The sequence below is a fragment of the Thamnophis sirtalis genome, unplaced genomic scaffold (genome assembly GCF_051295495.1).
Source record: "Thamnophis sirtalis isolate CommonGarterSnake01/CBP01778 unplaced genomic scaffold, rThaSir2_p1.2 scaffold_13, whole genome shotgun sequence".
Taxonomy (NCBI): Eukaryota; Metazoa; Chordata; class Lepidosauria; order Squamata; family Natricidae; genus Thamnophis; species Thamnophis sirtalis.
The window spans coordinates 53949654-53959641 of NW_028261393.1; the positions used below are offsets into that span (position 1 = coordinate 53949654).

Below are 9988 nucleotides of genomic sequence, written 5' to 3' on the forward strand. Positions count from 1 at the left end.
CTAGTCGGGCTCTGGAGGCTGACCAGGGACTTCCCTCCCCCAGCAGAAAGGGGTTTGGGGGCGCTCCCTCCTTCCCAGGTCTCAGCAGAACTCCGGGCTTCCAAGAGGAGCGGATTCTTTGCCAGGAGGCTACAAGCGCCAGCCGTGGCCTTTTCCCTTCGGCCGGGGCTCCGCGTAGCGGGTGGAGCGGGTGTGGGGTCTCGCCCACGGGTAAGGCGATGTTTGGGGGATCGGGCGCTTGCAGGCTCCATCCCAGAACTTCCAAAGGGAGGGAGGGAAGGAGGGAGAGGCGATGCTCCGGGCTGTTGTCTCTTTCGTCCGCTGAAGCCCAACTGCAAACCGATTCTAAGCCGCACGTCTCTGGAGGCTGAAGCCAGGCCAGGTGAGGCCGCGACCACCTTCTTCCTTGTGGCCGTGCAGCCTGGGGGGGGGGGGGGGTCCCGCCTCTCCCTCCCGCTTTCTGAAAGAGGACAGTCCCGGAAACCACCTGTCCGCCCCACGCTCGGTCTTGGGCAGGATGCGAGCGCTCTGCTCCCCTTGCCACGAGCACGAGAGGGGCGCCCGGAAAGCCGGCGCTGCTCGGCGCCGCCCGTGGGCTGAGGAAGTGGCTCGCCGCAAGGGAGAGGCGCTCCGAGCCGCGTTGCTCTCTTCCCCGTCCCCGCCACGCGCTGCCGTGGCGCCTCGGGCTACCTCGCAGCTCTGAAGCAGCGTTTAAGCAGCGGCAACAGGGCACTGGCATCAGGCTTTGGTTGGCATGGGTGCCACACAGCCCAGCAAGGCAGAAAAGCTCCGGGAGCAGAGAATTAAAGGCAGCATTGAGCGTAAAGAGGAAGGAATAAGGGATCCCTTTTATTCCGGTTTCCAAACAGTTAGAGACATGCTTATTTTGCATTTATTTCATTAGCTATGAACCCTTCTACTGCAAAACCCACAAGGACAACAGCATTTTATTTACATTTATTTAAAATATTTAGAATACAGCTATCCATCTTAAAACAAGAACTCTGGGAGTTCTTACAACCGTACAATAGTAATTATAAAATAAAAAATAAAAAAATAAAAACCAGAATCAAGAAAAACTCCAACTCCAAACTGCTAATGCTCTCCCCCACTTCCCACCGTTCTCTCCCCCCACCACCTGGGAGAAAGACCAGCCCCTCCCCACCTCTCTCCAAGTGAGCTCCAGCAGAAAGAGATGCAGCCCCTCTTACCAGTGCCCCCCTTCGAACTTGGAGGTCAACCTCAGCAGTCCAGCAGCTGGACGGACATCCCCCTACCCAGGTTTTCCCCTCCATATCAAGTCCCGCTCAAGAAGCTGGGAGCCCCCCCCCCCCAGCCCTGCCCAGGTCATTCCTCTGCAGCAGAGCCCACCAGGGCAGAGGGAACAGAGCAGGGCTTCATCTCCAAAGGAGACTCTGGGGGGCTCCCTTCCCTCCACGCAGACTGTCACAAGGAAGCAAAAGTCTCTTTGAGAAGTATATGCATTTCGGAAAGTAATCCCACTTTCTCCTCAAGGTGGAGCTTCAAAAATAAATCCAGTGGCAGAACACCTTTGGGATCCAGACTTATTGGATTTCTGCTTTGACTTCTAGAGCCCCCCCAAAAAAAGGATTTGAGGAACCGTTGTTGATCTCAGTTGCGAAGTAAGGCTGGCTTTGAGCGTAGTCATGGCTGATGCGTTGGGAATTTTGGTTTGGGGGGGCTTCTCCCAGGAAAATAAAAAGGCTGGGTCCATTCAGCAAGACATCAGCAGGCCGGATTTTCATTCTTCCGGTCACATTTCTACAAGAAAGGAATAAGCAGGCTAAAATGAAGAAGCCTTCAGATCTTCTGGCTTGGGCCCTTCCCAGCCTTCTCTGCATCAGTCAGAGACACAGAGAGCCAGGATACACATCCAGTCACCAACCTCAGTGGGAAGTGGCCAAAACACCACTCTTAAAGCCCAGAGATCCTATAAATGCACCTGCCCGCACCATTTGTGTCCCAAGGGGCTCTCCAGAAGCTCATACACACACAGACAAAGGCAGAATCCTGGCTCACCAGAGGATCCTTTGGGCTTCCTATTGGGGGTGGGGGGAGACAGATCCCACACCTACCCTTCAGGATTTGGTCCAGATCTGCGATGAAGGCTTCCAGTTCACGGGTGTCTCCGAGTTTAGCTGCAAGATAAGACCGGTCAGCTTGTTAGTTTCCTCACCCTAACAAATCTTGATTGTATCAGAGCAAATAAAAGATTGGAACAATTGGATGTCGGCAATACCAAAAGGGAGAGAGAAAAAAAAGAGCCAAATTAAATCTTGTCATGGTGTGGTTTATTCTCTCCTAGTCATAAATGTTCACACAGGCTGGTGGAACTGGAGAATTAGGAAAGAGGGAGGGAGGGAGAAGGAGGGAGGGAGGGAGTGGGAGAGAGAAAGTGCAAAGTAACCATCCTCTGCTACCAAATGTGATGTTCCCGTGGGTCGTCCATGAGGCCAATGTGGAGAAAAGACACGGACACGATCTTTCTCGGGATGGAGCGACGACCCAGATTGGGGGTCTGAGAGCCCCTTTTATTGAGATAGGACAAAGGCAGGAGGAGCAATAGCATGTGATTAAAAACAGCCTGTAAAAGTACAATTTCTAATCTACTGCTCAGGGAAGTTCTGTCTATATATGGTCAAATCCTGGGCGTCATTGGTAGGGCACATCTCAGGATGTTATGTTATGAACTATCAGGATGTTATGGAGTTTTAGGAGTTTGCTTTCTCCTGTGTGGTTCAGCGTGGCTCTGCATGCCCCGTTATGAACTGGGCCATGGGTGACCCACACCTACACAAGGAGTTATATTACAACAAGAAAGAACCTTCCCAAGGAGTCAAATGGGCCCAGAGGGGGGGGTCTGTTTTGACTCCATTTGGGGGACATGGCCCCTCCAAGGACAATAAGAGAGACCCCAGATTGTTGTCTCGGGCCCACAAATGGAAACACAGCTCCATTTTGCAGCTTCCCTGAGTTTGCCCATCCTCTCCCTCGGACTCCCAAGCTGTACCTGTGGAGGAAGGTGTGTGGGAAGACGCCACCGCAGCCGTGAGGTCCTCCTGGCTGCTGTCCAGGCTGCTACTGGGAGAGATGCTTTTGCCTGCAGGGAAAGCAAAGAGGAACGCTGGCTCAGCTGGCCGCCCTTTGCGAAACACCCCCCACCCCAATTTAATCATTTATTGGCCTCTCCGGTGGCTGCTGACTTCAGAGAGAGAAGCAACTTGTGAAGGAGGAGGAGGGGGGGTCGTGCAGCTAGGCAGGAAGGCGACCGGGGGTCTTTCCCCCTCTCCCTCCCAGGCGCTGCCCCCCCCAAATGTGGAGGGGAGCCGAAGCGAGAGGATTGCCCCCCCCCTCCGTCCCCGTCCCCCCCTGGAAGGAAGAAGCGGGCACTCACTTCCCGAGTCGTCGATGCCGCTGTCGTAAGGGCTGGAGCCCCTCTGCTCGAAGTCCCGCACCGCCTGCTCGAAGTCCAGCAAGAAGCCCTCCAGGGAGTCGGTCGCCAGCCCTGCCGGGGAGAAAGCGGCAGGTGTCAGGGCGCTCAGTCCGCCCAAGACCCCCCCGCTCGCCCTCTTCGGGAAGAAGCCCCTTCCCTTTGCCGGCTCAGCTGCGCTTCCCTCCAGGAGGGCCAGCGGAGCATCCGCCAAGGTCCCTAAGAAGCCCCTTCGCCGGGGTGGGACAGAAAAGCCACAGCAAAGCCTGCAGCCCCCTCCCCATCACTCCCCAGGAGCCTACCTCTTCCCTCCGCCGCCGTCTCCATCGCCCCTCTGCCCCGGGCAGCGCCGCAGGTGCGTTTTCTTCCCCAGGCTCCGCCCAGCGGAACCGGCCCGACCAATCACTGAAAGGGGTATTGCCCTCCGGGCAGCTGATCCCCACGGTTGCCCTGCTCGCCAAGAGGCTAGACCCTGGTGAGGCGGCGCGCTTGGGACTTGGCCCCGTGCCCGGTTCTCCAAGAAGCAGCGCCAGGCAAAAAAAAAAAAAAAAAGTTAGCGCCTTCCCATACCGGGAGTCGAACCCGGGCCGCCTGGGTGAAAACCAGGAATCCTAACCGCTAGACCATATGGGAAGCGGTAAGCGAAGCTGTGCCAGATCGCCTCATCTGTCGCAGACTGGGGAGTTCCGCCCTCAACTGAAGCCTCCCTCGGCAGGGGCAGCGTATCCATAGCGCCGCTTGCGGAGCGCAAGGGAGAGGACACCGACCCGTCCGCCCCCCTCCCCGAAATGTCCTTGGAGCGCGAACAGCAACTTCGGCTCCACTCCCATCGCGCCCAGCCGCCTTTCCCTTGCAAGAGCTCCGGAGAGCGCGGGCGCCCTCAAAACACATGGCTCCCGCGGCTTCGCAGAGTGGGGTCGCTCTAGGCGCTGCTGCCTCGGTGATCGACGCGTCGCGTCGCGTCACCTGACTGAAGGAGGGCGGAGTCTCCGACACGGCGGCGGCGGCGGTGGTGCGTCTCACGTGACTGTCCCGAGGTTACCGCGGTGGGTTGGGCTGTGCGGAGCCGGGAGAGGCCGGGAGAGGCGACCTACGCGACGCTGGGGCTGTGAGGCCTAGTGAGGAGCAGGACGACAACGCGGAGCGGCTGCTTGCCCCCGCGCCCCTCGGCCGCAGGGCTACTCCGGAGCACAGGTGTGTGTGGGGGGGGTCGCCCTGCCGCCCGCGGTTCCGCACCTGCCGGGGCCGCCGAGGCATTGGGCGGTTGGGGGGGGGGGCAATCGAGACAGGCGGGGCGGGCGAGGAAGGCCTCGGGTTGCCGGGCCCTGACGCCGCGCGTGTCTTTGCAGGCGTGGGATGCCGAACGCAGCAGCCATGAAGAAGAAGGTAAGGCGGCGGGGCGGGGCGGGCGGGGGCGGCTCGGGAGGGCCGGGGGCGACTTCTCCGCAGCGGCAACGTCGGCTCTTCTCTCCCCCCAGGTGCTGCTGATGGGGAAAAGCGGCTCCGGCAAGACCAGCATGCGCTCCATCATCTTCGCCAACTACATCGCCCGCGACACGCGGCGCCTGGGGGCCACAAGTAAGGCGGGGGAGGAGGGGGCGCAGAGTGGCCGGTGGGTGGGTTGGGGGGCTGCCGGAGAAGGGGAGGGCGGCCGTCCCACCCTGACCCGGGACAGCCCCGCGCCGGTTGGCTTCCCGGGGGAAGAGGGCTCTTGGCGTAGGCTCAAGCCCTTCAACACAGTGTTTCTCAACCTTGGCGACTTTAAGACCTGTGGACTTCAACTCCCAGAATTCCCCCAGCCAGCTATGCTGGCTGGGGGATTCTGGGAGTTGAAGTCCACAGGACTTAAAAGTCGCCAAGGTTGAGAAACACTGCTTCAACAGACCATGATTAAGCAAACCCCCTTTTCTCTGCTGTGGCCCAGATTCCCTTCTGACGCTGCTGGGGATCGTTTCCCTGCCATTCATTTCTCTCCTCCTTTTTCCCCCCAGTTGACGTGGAGCATTCGCATGTTCGGTTTCTGGGCAACCTGGTATTAAACCTGTGGGACTGCGGAGGGTAATTATTTTGCCTACCCTTTGGTTACTTGCAGGAGGAGGGGTGCCGAGGGCCCCCTGGAGAGCCCAATTAAGGACTCCGGGGAGTTGAGCAGGGGTCTCCCCAGGACCCTCGGCTGCGGGGAGTTGAGCAGTGGTCTCCCCGGGGACTCTCGGCTGGGAGATCACAGCAGAACCAGCCCTCTTCTCTGGAAATGGGAAAGGGATCCCTTCCTCCTTCTGGGAGCCTGTCCCCTCTCTTCCCTTTCCTGGCTGTTGAGTGGGTGGGGCCTCTTCTCCTTCCAGCCAGGACACCTTCATGGAGAACTACTTCACCAGTCAGCGCGACAACATCTTTCGCAACGTGGAGGTCCTGATTTACGTCTTCGATGTGGAGAGCAGAGAGCTGGAGAAAGATATGCACTACTACCAGTCTTGCCTGGAGGCCATTCTGCAGAATTCTCCCGACGCCAAGATTTTCTGCCTGGTCCACAAAATGGATTTAGTACAGGAGGACCAGCGCGACCTGGTGAGGGTCGGCCTCTGGATACAACAGGGGGGGGGGGGCTCCACTTTCGGTCAGAGGGCAGGAACTGTAGCCCTTGGGAGGTAACAAGGCCACCCTCCCTCCCTCCTGGCTTTCGTTCTGGGTCTGCCTTGCTGCACCTGGTGGGGTTAGTGCAGTTCCAGCTGCGAAAGCACCTCAGCTTCCCTCTTTCAGAAACGGCTGCTTTTCCGTTTCCCTTTTGCCGAAACGTCTTGCTGCCTCTACCAACATCCAAGGGGGGGGTCTGCAAATGGCACAACCGCCCGAGCCTGGCAGGCAGCTGTGGGCGAATAGGCAGGACCCCATTTTTGATCAGCTCTGGGGATTTTTCCCCCCTTTTTCTTCGTAGATTTCTTGCTGAGGCCTTCCCAGCTTGTGCCCTTTTTCCCAGCAGTGCTGGCCTTGCTGGAATGAGTGGACTTCTCTCTCTCTCTCTCCCTCCCTCCCTCTCTTTCTTTCTCTCTCTCTCTCTTTCTGCTTCATGGGTGAGGCTTGTATTGATTAGGGAAATTTGTCTTCTTTCGTTTGCTTTTGTTAGATTTTCAAGGAACGGGAAGAGGATTTAAAGCGTTTGTCCCGCCCTTTGGAATGCTCTTGCTTCCGAACATCCATCTGGGATGAGACTCTGTACAAGGTTTGTGCTTCTGTGCCACCATGGTGGCTAACTGTGGACCGGGTTATATAAGCCACGAGCTGGAGGAAGCCCTGGGTTCAGATCCTTGCTTAGCTATAGACCCTAAAAACGCAGTCTTCAGTTTTATGAGCAGTAGGTGGAAGCTTTACAGCAGCTCCCACTTCTGCCCTCTCCGTAGCTTCTCAAATCCCTCCGGGCTGTGGGGTAGCAGAGATGCAAATTGGTCTGTTTTGTCTGGAGGCGAGTCCCTCCCTCGAAAGGGTGCTTCCCTCCATTTGCTGACTGCCGAGAGGAGGGTCTTGCTGCCCCCTTCACTTTGGGTCCGTCTCAGGATGGGCCAAGAGTTCAGCTGCCTCCCGGGCTTCCTCTTTCGCAGGCGTGGTCCAGCATAGTCTACCAGCTCATTCCCAATGTCCAGCAGCTGGAAACCAACCTCAGGAATTTTGCTCAGATCATTGAAGCTGATGAAGTTCTTCTGTTCGAAAGAGCCACGTTTTTGGTGAGCAGGAAGACGGGCTAGTCTCCAGGGATGGAGCCCACCATGGCCACATGCCGGGGAGGGGTCTCCCCCCCCCACCAAGCCTCCCACGTGCCTTGCTCTAATTTCCAAAAGGGGAAGAAGTCAGGATGTACCCTTGTGAGAATAGGCCTCCATCCATTCCGTTTGTCCCGCACATGGGAGAGTCTTTGTGGTGGGCATAGCTTGAACTCTGGTTCTCTGCGGCCACTTGGAGAACCCCGGGGCACAGCTCTACTGGGGGGGCAAGGCTCTGCCATCTGGGGAAGGCCCTTGGGTTCCCTGCATGCTTCAGATGCTTCCATCTTTCTCGTTTGGTCCTCGGCTGAATTCTGGCTTGGCTCGAAGCCGGCCTGATGCTTTCGTGCCTCCTCTTCCAGGTCATTTCGCACTACCAGTGCAAAGAGCAGCGGGACATTCACCGGTTTGAGAAAATCAGCAACATCATTAAGCAGTTCAAGCTGAGCTGCAGGTGAGAGCACAGGGCTCGGGCGGCTTCCCAGAGGGGGGGGGGTCTTGGTTGCCCCCAGATGCTGGTCTTGGCAGGGGGATCGCGATAGCTTCCTCTAGATCCGCCAGGCTGGGCGGGGGTCCTTTCTGCGTAGAGAAAGCGGAGCGCTACTCCCCAGGACTGGGCAGGCAAGAGAGAGGTTGCCTTCTGGAGGGCCCAGATCCATAGAGCCGAGGTGGCGCAGTGGTTAAATGCAGCACTGCAGGCTACTTCAGCTGACTGCAGTTCTGCAGTTGGACTGTTCAAATCTCACCGGCTCAGGGTTGACTCGGCCTTCCATCCTTCCGAGGTGGGTGAAATGAGGACCCAGACTGTGGGGGCGATATGCTGACTCTGTAAACCGCTTAGGGCTGAAAGCCCTATGAAGCGGTATATAAGTGTTAACTGCTATTGCTATTGCTTGTGCTTTTACCACCGATGTCCATTGCCATTCTCATTGACCCCCCATGGAGGTCCTGGAGCTCATCTAGGCCATTTCATCTCCGTTGTTCTTGACTGACAGATTTCACTGGAGTGAGACTTGAGTTCACTGACAAGCAAAGGCCTCTGGGTCATCAGAGCAATGTGGGGAGGGCGGCCTGAAGAGTAAGCAGCCTGTTTAGGATAGAACAATTAACATTCTCTCTTCCCCCCCTCCTCCCCCAGTAAGTTGGCTGCATCTTTCCAGAGCATGGAAGTGAGGAATTCCAACTTTGCGGATTTCATTGACATCTTCACATCAAATACCTACGTGATGGTGGTTATGTCAGACCCTTCCATACGTAAGTTGATGAGCAGGGTTCTTCCTGCTTGATGATTAGGGGACTGGGGACTAAAACATATGAAGAACGGTTGCAGGAACTGGGTATGTCTAGTTTAATGAAAAGAAGGGCTAGGGGAGACACGATAGCAGCCTTCCAATATCTCAGGGGTTGCCACAAAGAAGAGGGAGTCAAGCTATCCTCCAAGGCACCTGAGGGTAGAACAAGAAGCAATGGGTGGAAACTAATCAAGGAGAGAAGCAACTTAAGACTAAGGAGAAATTTCCTGACAGTTACTACAATTAATCAGTGGAACAGAAGTTGCCTCCAGAAGTTGTGAATGCCCCAACACTGGAAGTCTTTAAGAAGATGTTGGATAGCCATTTGACTGAAACGGTATAGGGTTTCCTGCCCAGGCAGGGGGTTGGACTAGAAGACCTCCAAGGTCCCTTCCAACTCTGCTATTGTGTTGTATTGCTCAGCCTGACCTTTGGGGGGGGGGAGTTCCCCCGTGGCAGCCGCAATCCGGAGAACGTTTGTTTGCTGTGCCAGAGGGGAGCCCTCCCTTCCTGCCTCTCCACCGCACTTCTCACAAGAGTCCGGCCGGCCGGTCACGCGGATGGCCTCACCTCCTCGCTCCTCTTCTCTTCCAGCTTCTGCAGCAACGCTGATCAACATCCGAAATGCCAGGAAACACTTTGAGAAGCTGGAAAGGGTGGACGGCCCCAAGCACAGCCTGCTGGTGCGCTGAGCTTCCCCCCCCCCCTTTGGGTAACGGCCAGAGGAGAAGCTGCTCTCTCCCTCAAGAGACCTCAACCGTGGTGGGTGTTTTTGTGGGCTTTGAAATGCGTGCACTGCTTTCCACTGCTCTTCTTCTTCTTTTTCATCTTGGATGCTGGTCTCCCCGGCGGTGTTGGGCACACGGTTTTTGACCTTCTGGACCGGCCGTGGTGCGGAAGGCCCAAATGTCACGGACATCATAACCCTTCCCTCGTTTTCCCATTCTGTTCCAAATGACAATAAACTACAAAGTTGGGATACTTGCTATTTTATCAACAAGTTGCTAGAGTACGTTTATAAATCTTGTCTTCAATCATGACAATAAATTTTGTTACCAGGGAGGTCTGGCTTCTCTTTTCCTCTCTCTCTCTCTCCCCAAATTCCCCCCCCCTCCGCCTGTTGTGTGCTGCAGAGGTGTGAACCCGTGGCCCCTTCCTGGCTCTGCTTGGAAGTTTGGTGTTTCCCCAAGGGCCAATGTGGGCCCTTCCCAGGAATACTCCAGGGAAGCTTGCCAACTTCCTGTGGAGCAGCCCCAGGAATCAAACAGCAACTCCACGGGGGGGGGGGGGGGGGGCTCCTGTAGAGCTGGACCCAGTCCACTCGTTCCCCCGGAGTTCTTTCCTGCACTTTAAATAATTTCCAGTATTGCATCGATTCCATTTGGAAGACCCTTCCCCACCTGATTAGAACAGAGGTTCTGGAGATGATCCAGCCCTGCATGGCGGCTCATCTGGTCTTCTTAGCCAGCGGCCAGAAGAGCTAGCAGCTGATT

At 56.6% G+C, this 9988-nt stretch overlaps 2 protein-coding genes and 1 non-coding gene across 3 annotated transcripts; 1 reads left to right on the forward strand and 2 right to left on the reverse strand.

Annotated features, from left to right (window-relative positions):
* Window positions 1-941: 941 nt before the first annotated feature.
* Window positions 942-3852, reverse strand: LOC106549882 (uncharacterized). The gene is made up of 5 exons (XM_014067638.2): window positions 3754-3852; window positions 3416-3526; window positions 3032-3121; window positions 2097-2159; window positions 942-1782 (listed from the first exon to the last, which is right to left on the reverse strand). The coding sequence occupies exons 1-5, from the start codon at window positions 3776-3778 to the stop codon at window positions 1775-1777; spliced, it is 297 nt and encodes a 98-aa protein (XP_013923113.1). The 5' UTR covers window positions 3779-3852; the 3' UTR covers window positions 942-1774.
* A 160-nt stretch (window positions 3853-4012) lies between these two features.
* On the reverse strand, window positions 4013-4084 carry TRNAE-UUC (transfer RNA glutamic acid (anticodon UUC)). Its single transcript has one exon. It is a non-coding gene; the product is annotated as a tRNA-Glu (tRNA).
* Window positions 4085-4441: 357 nt separating this feature from the next.
* On the forward strand, window positions 4442-9557 carry LOC106549879 (ras-related GTP-binding protein A). The gene is made up of 10 exons (XM_087727252.1): window positions 4442-4645; window positions 4801-4837; window positions 4930-5029; window positions 5443-5509; window positions 5794-6016; window positions 6573-6668; window positions 7045-7167; window positions 7566-7657; window positions 8342-8457; window positions 9090-9557. The coding sequence occupies exons 2-10, from the start codon at window positions 4808-4810 to the stop codon at window positions 9185-9187; spliced, it is 945 nt and encodes a 314-aa protein (XP_087583378.1). The 5' UTR covers window positions 4442-4645; window positions 4801-4807; the 3' UTR covers window positions 9188-9557.
* The last annotated feature ends 431 nt before the right edge of the window (window positions 9558-9988 follow it).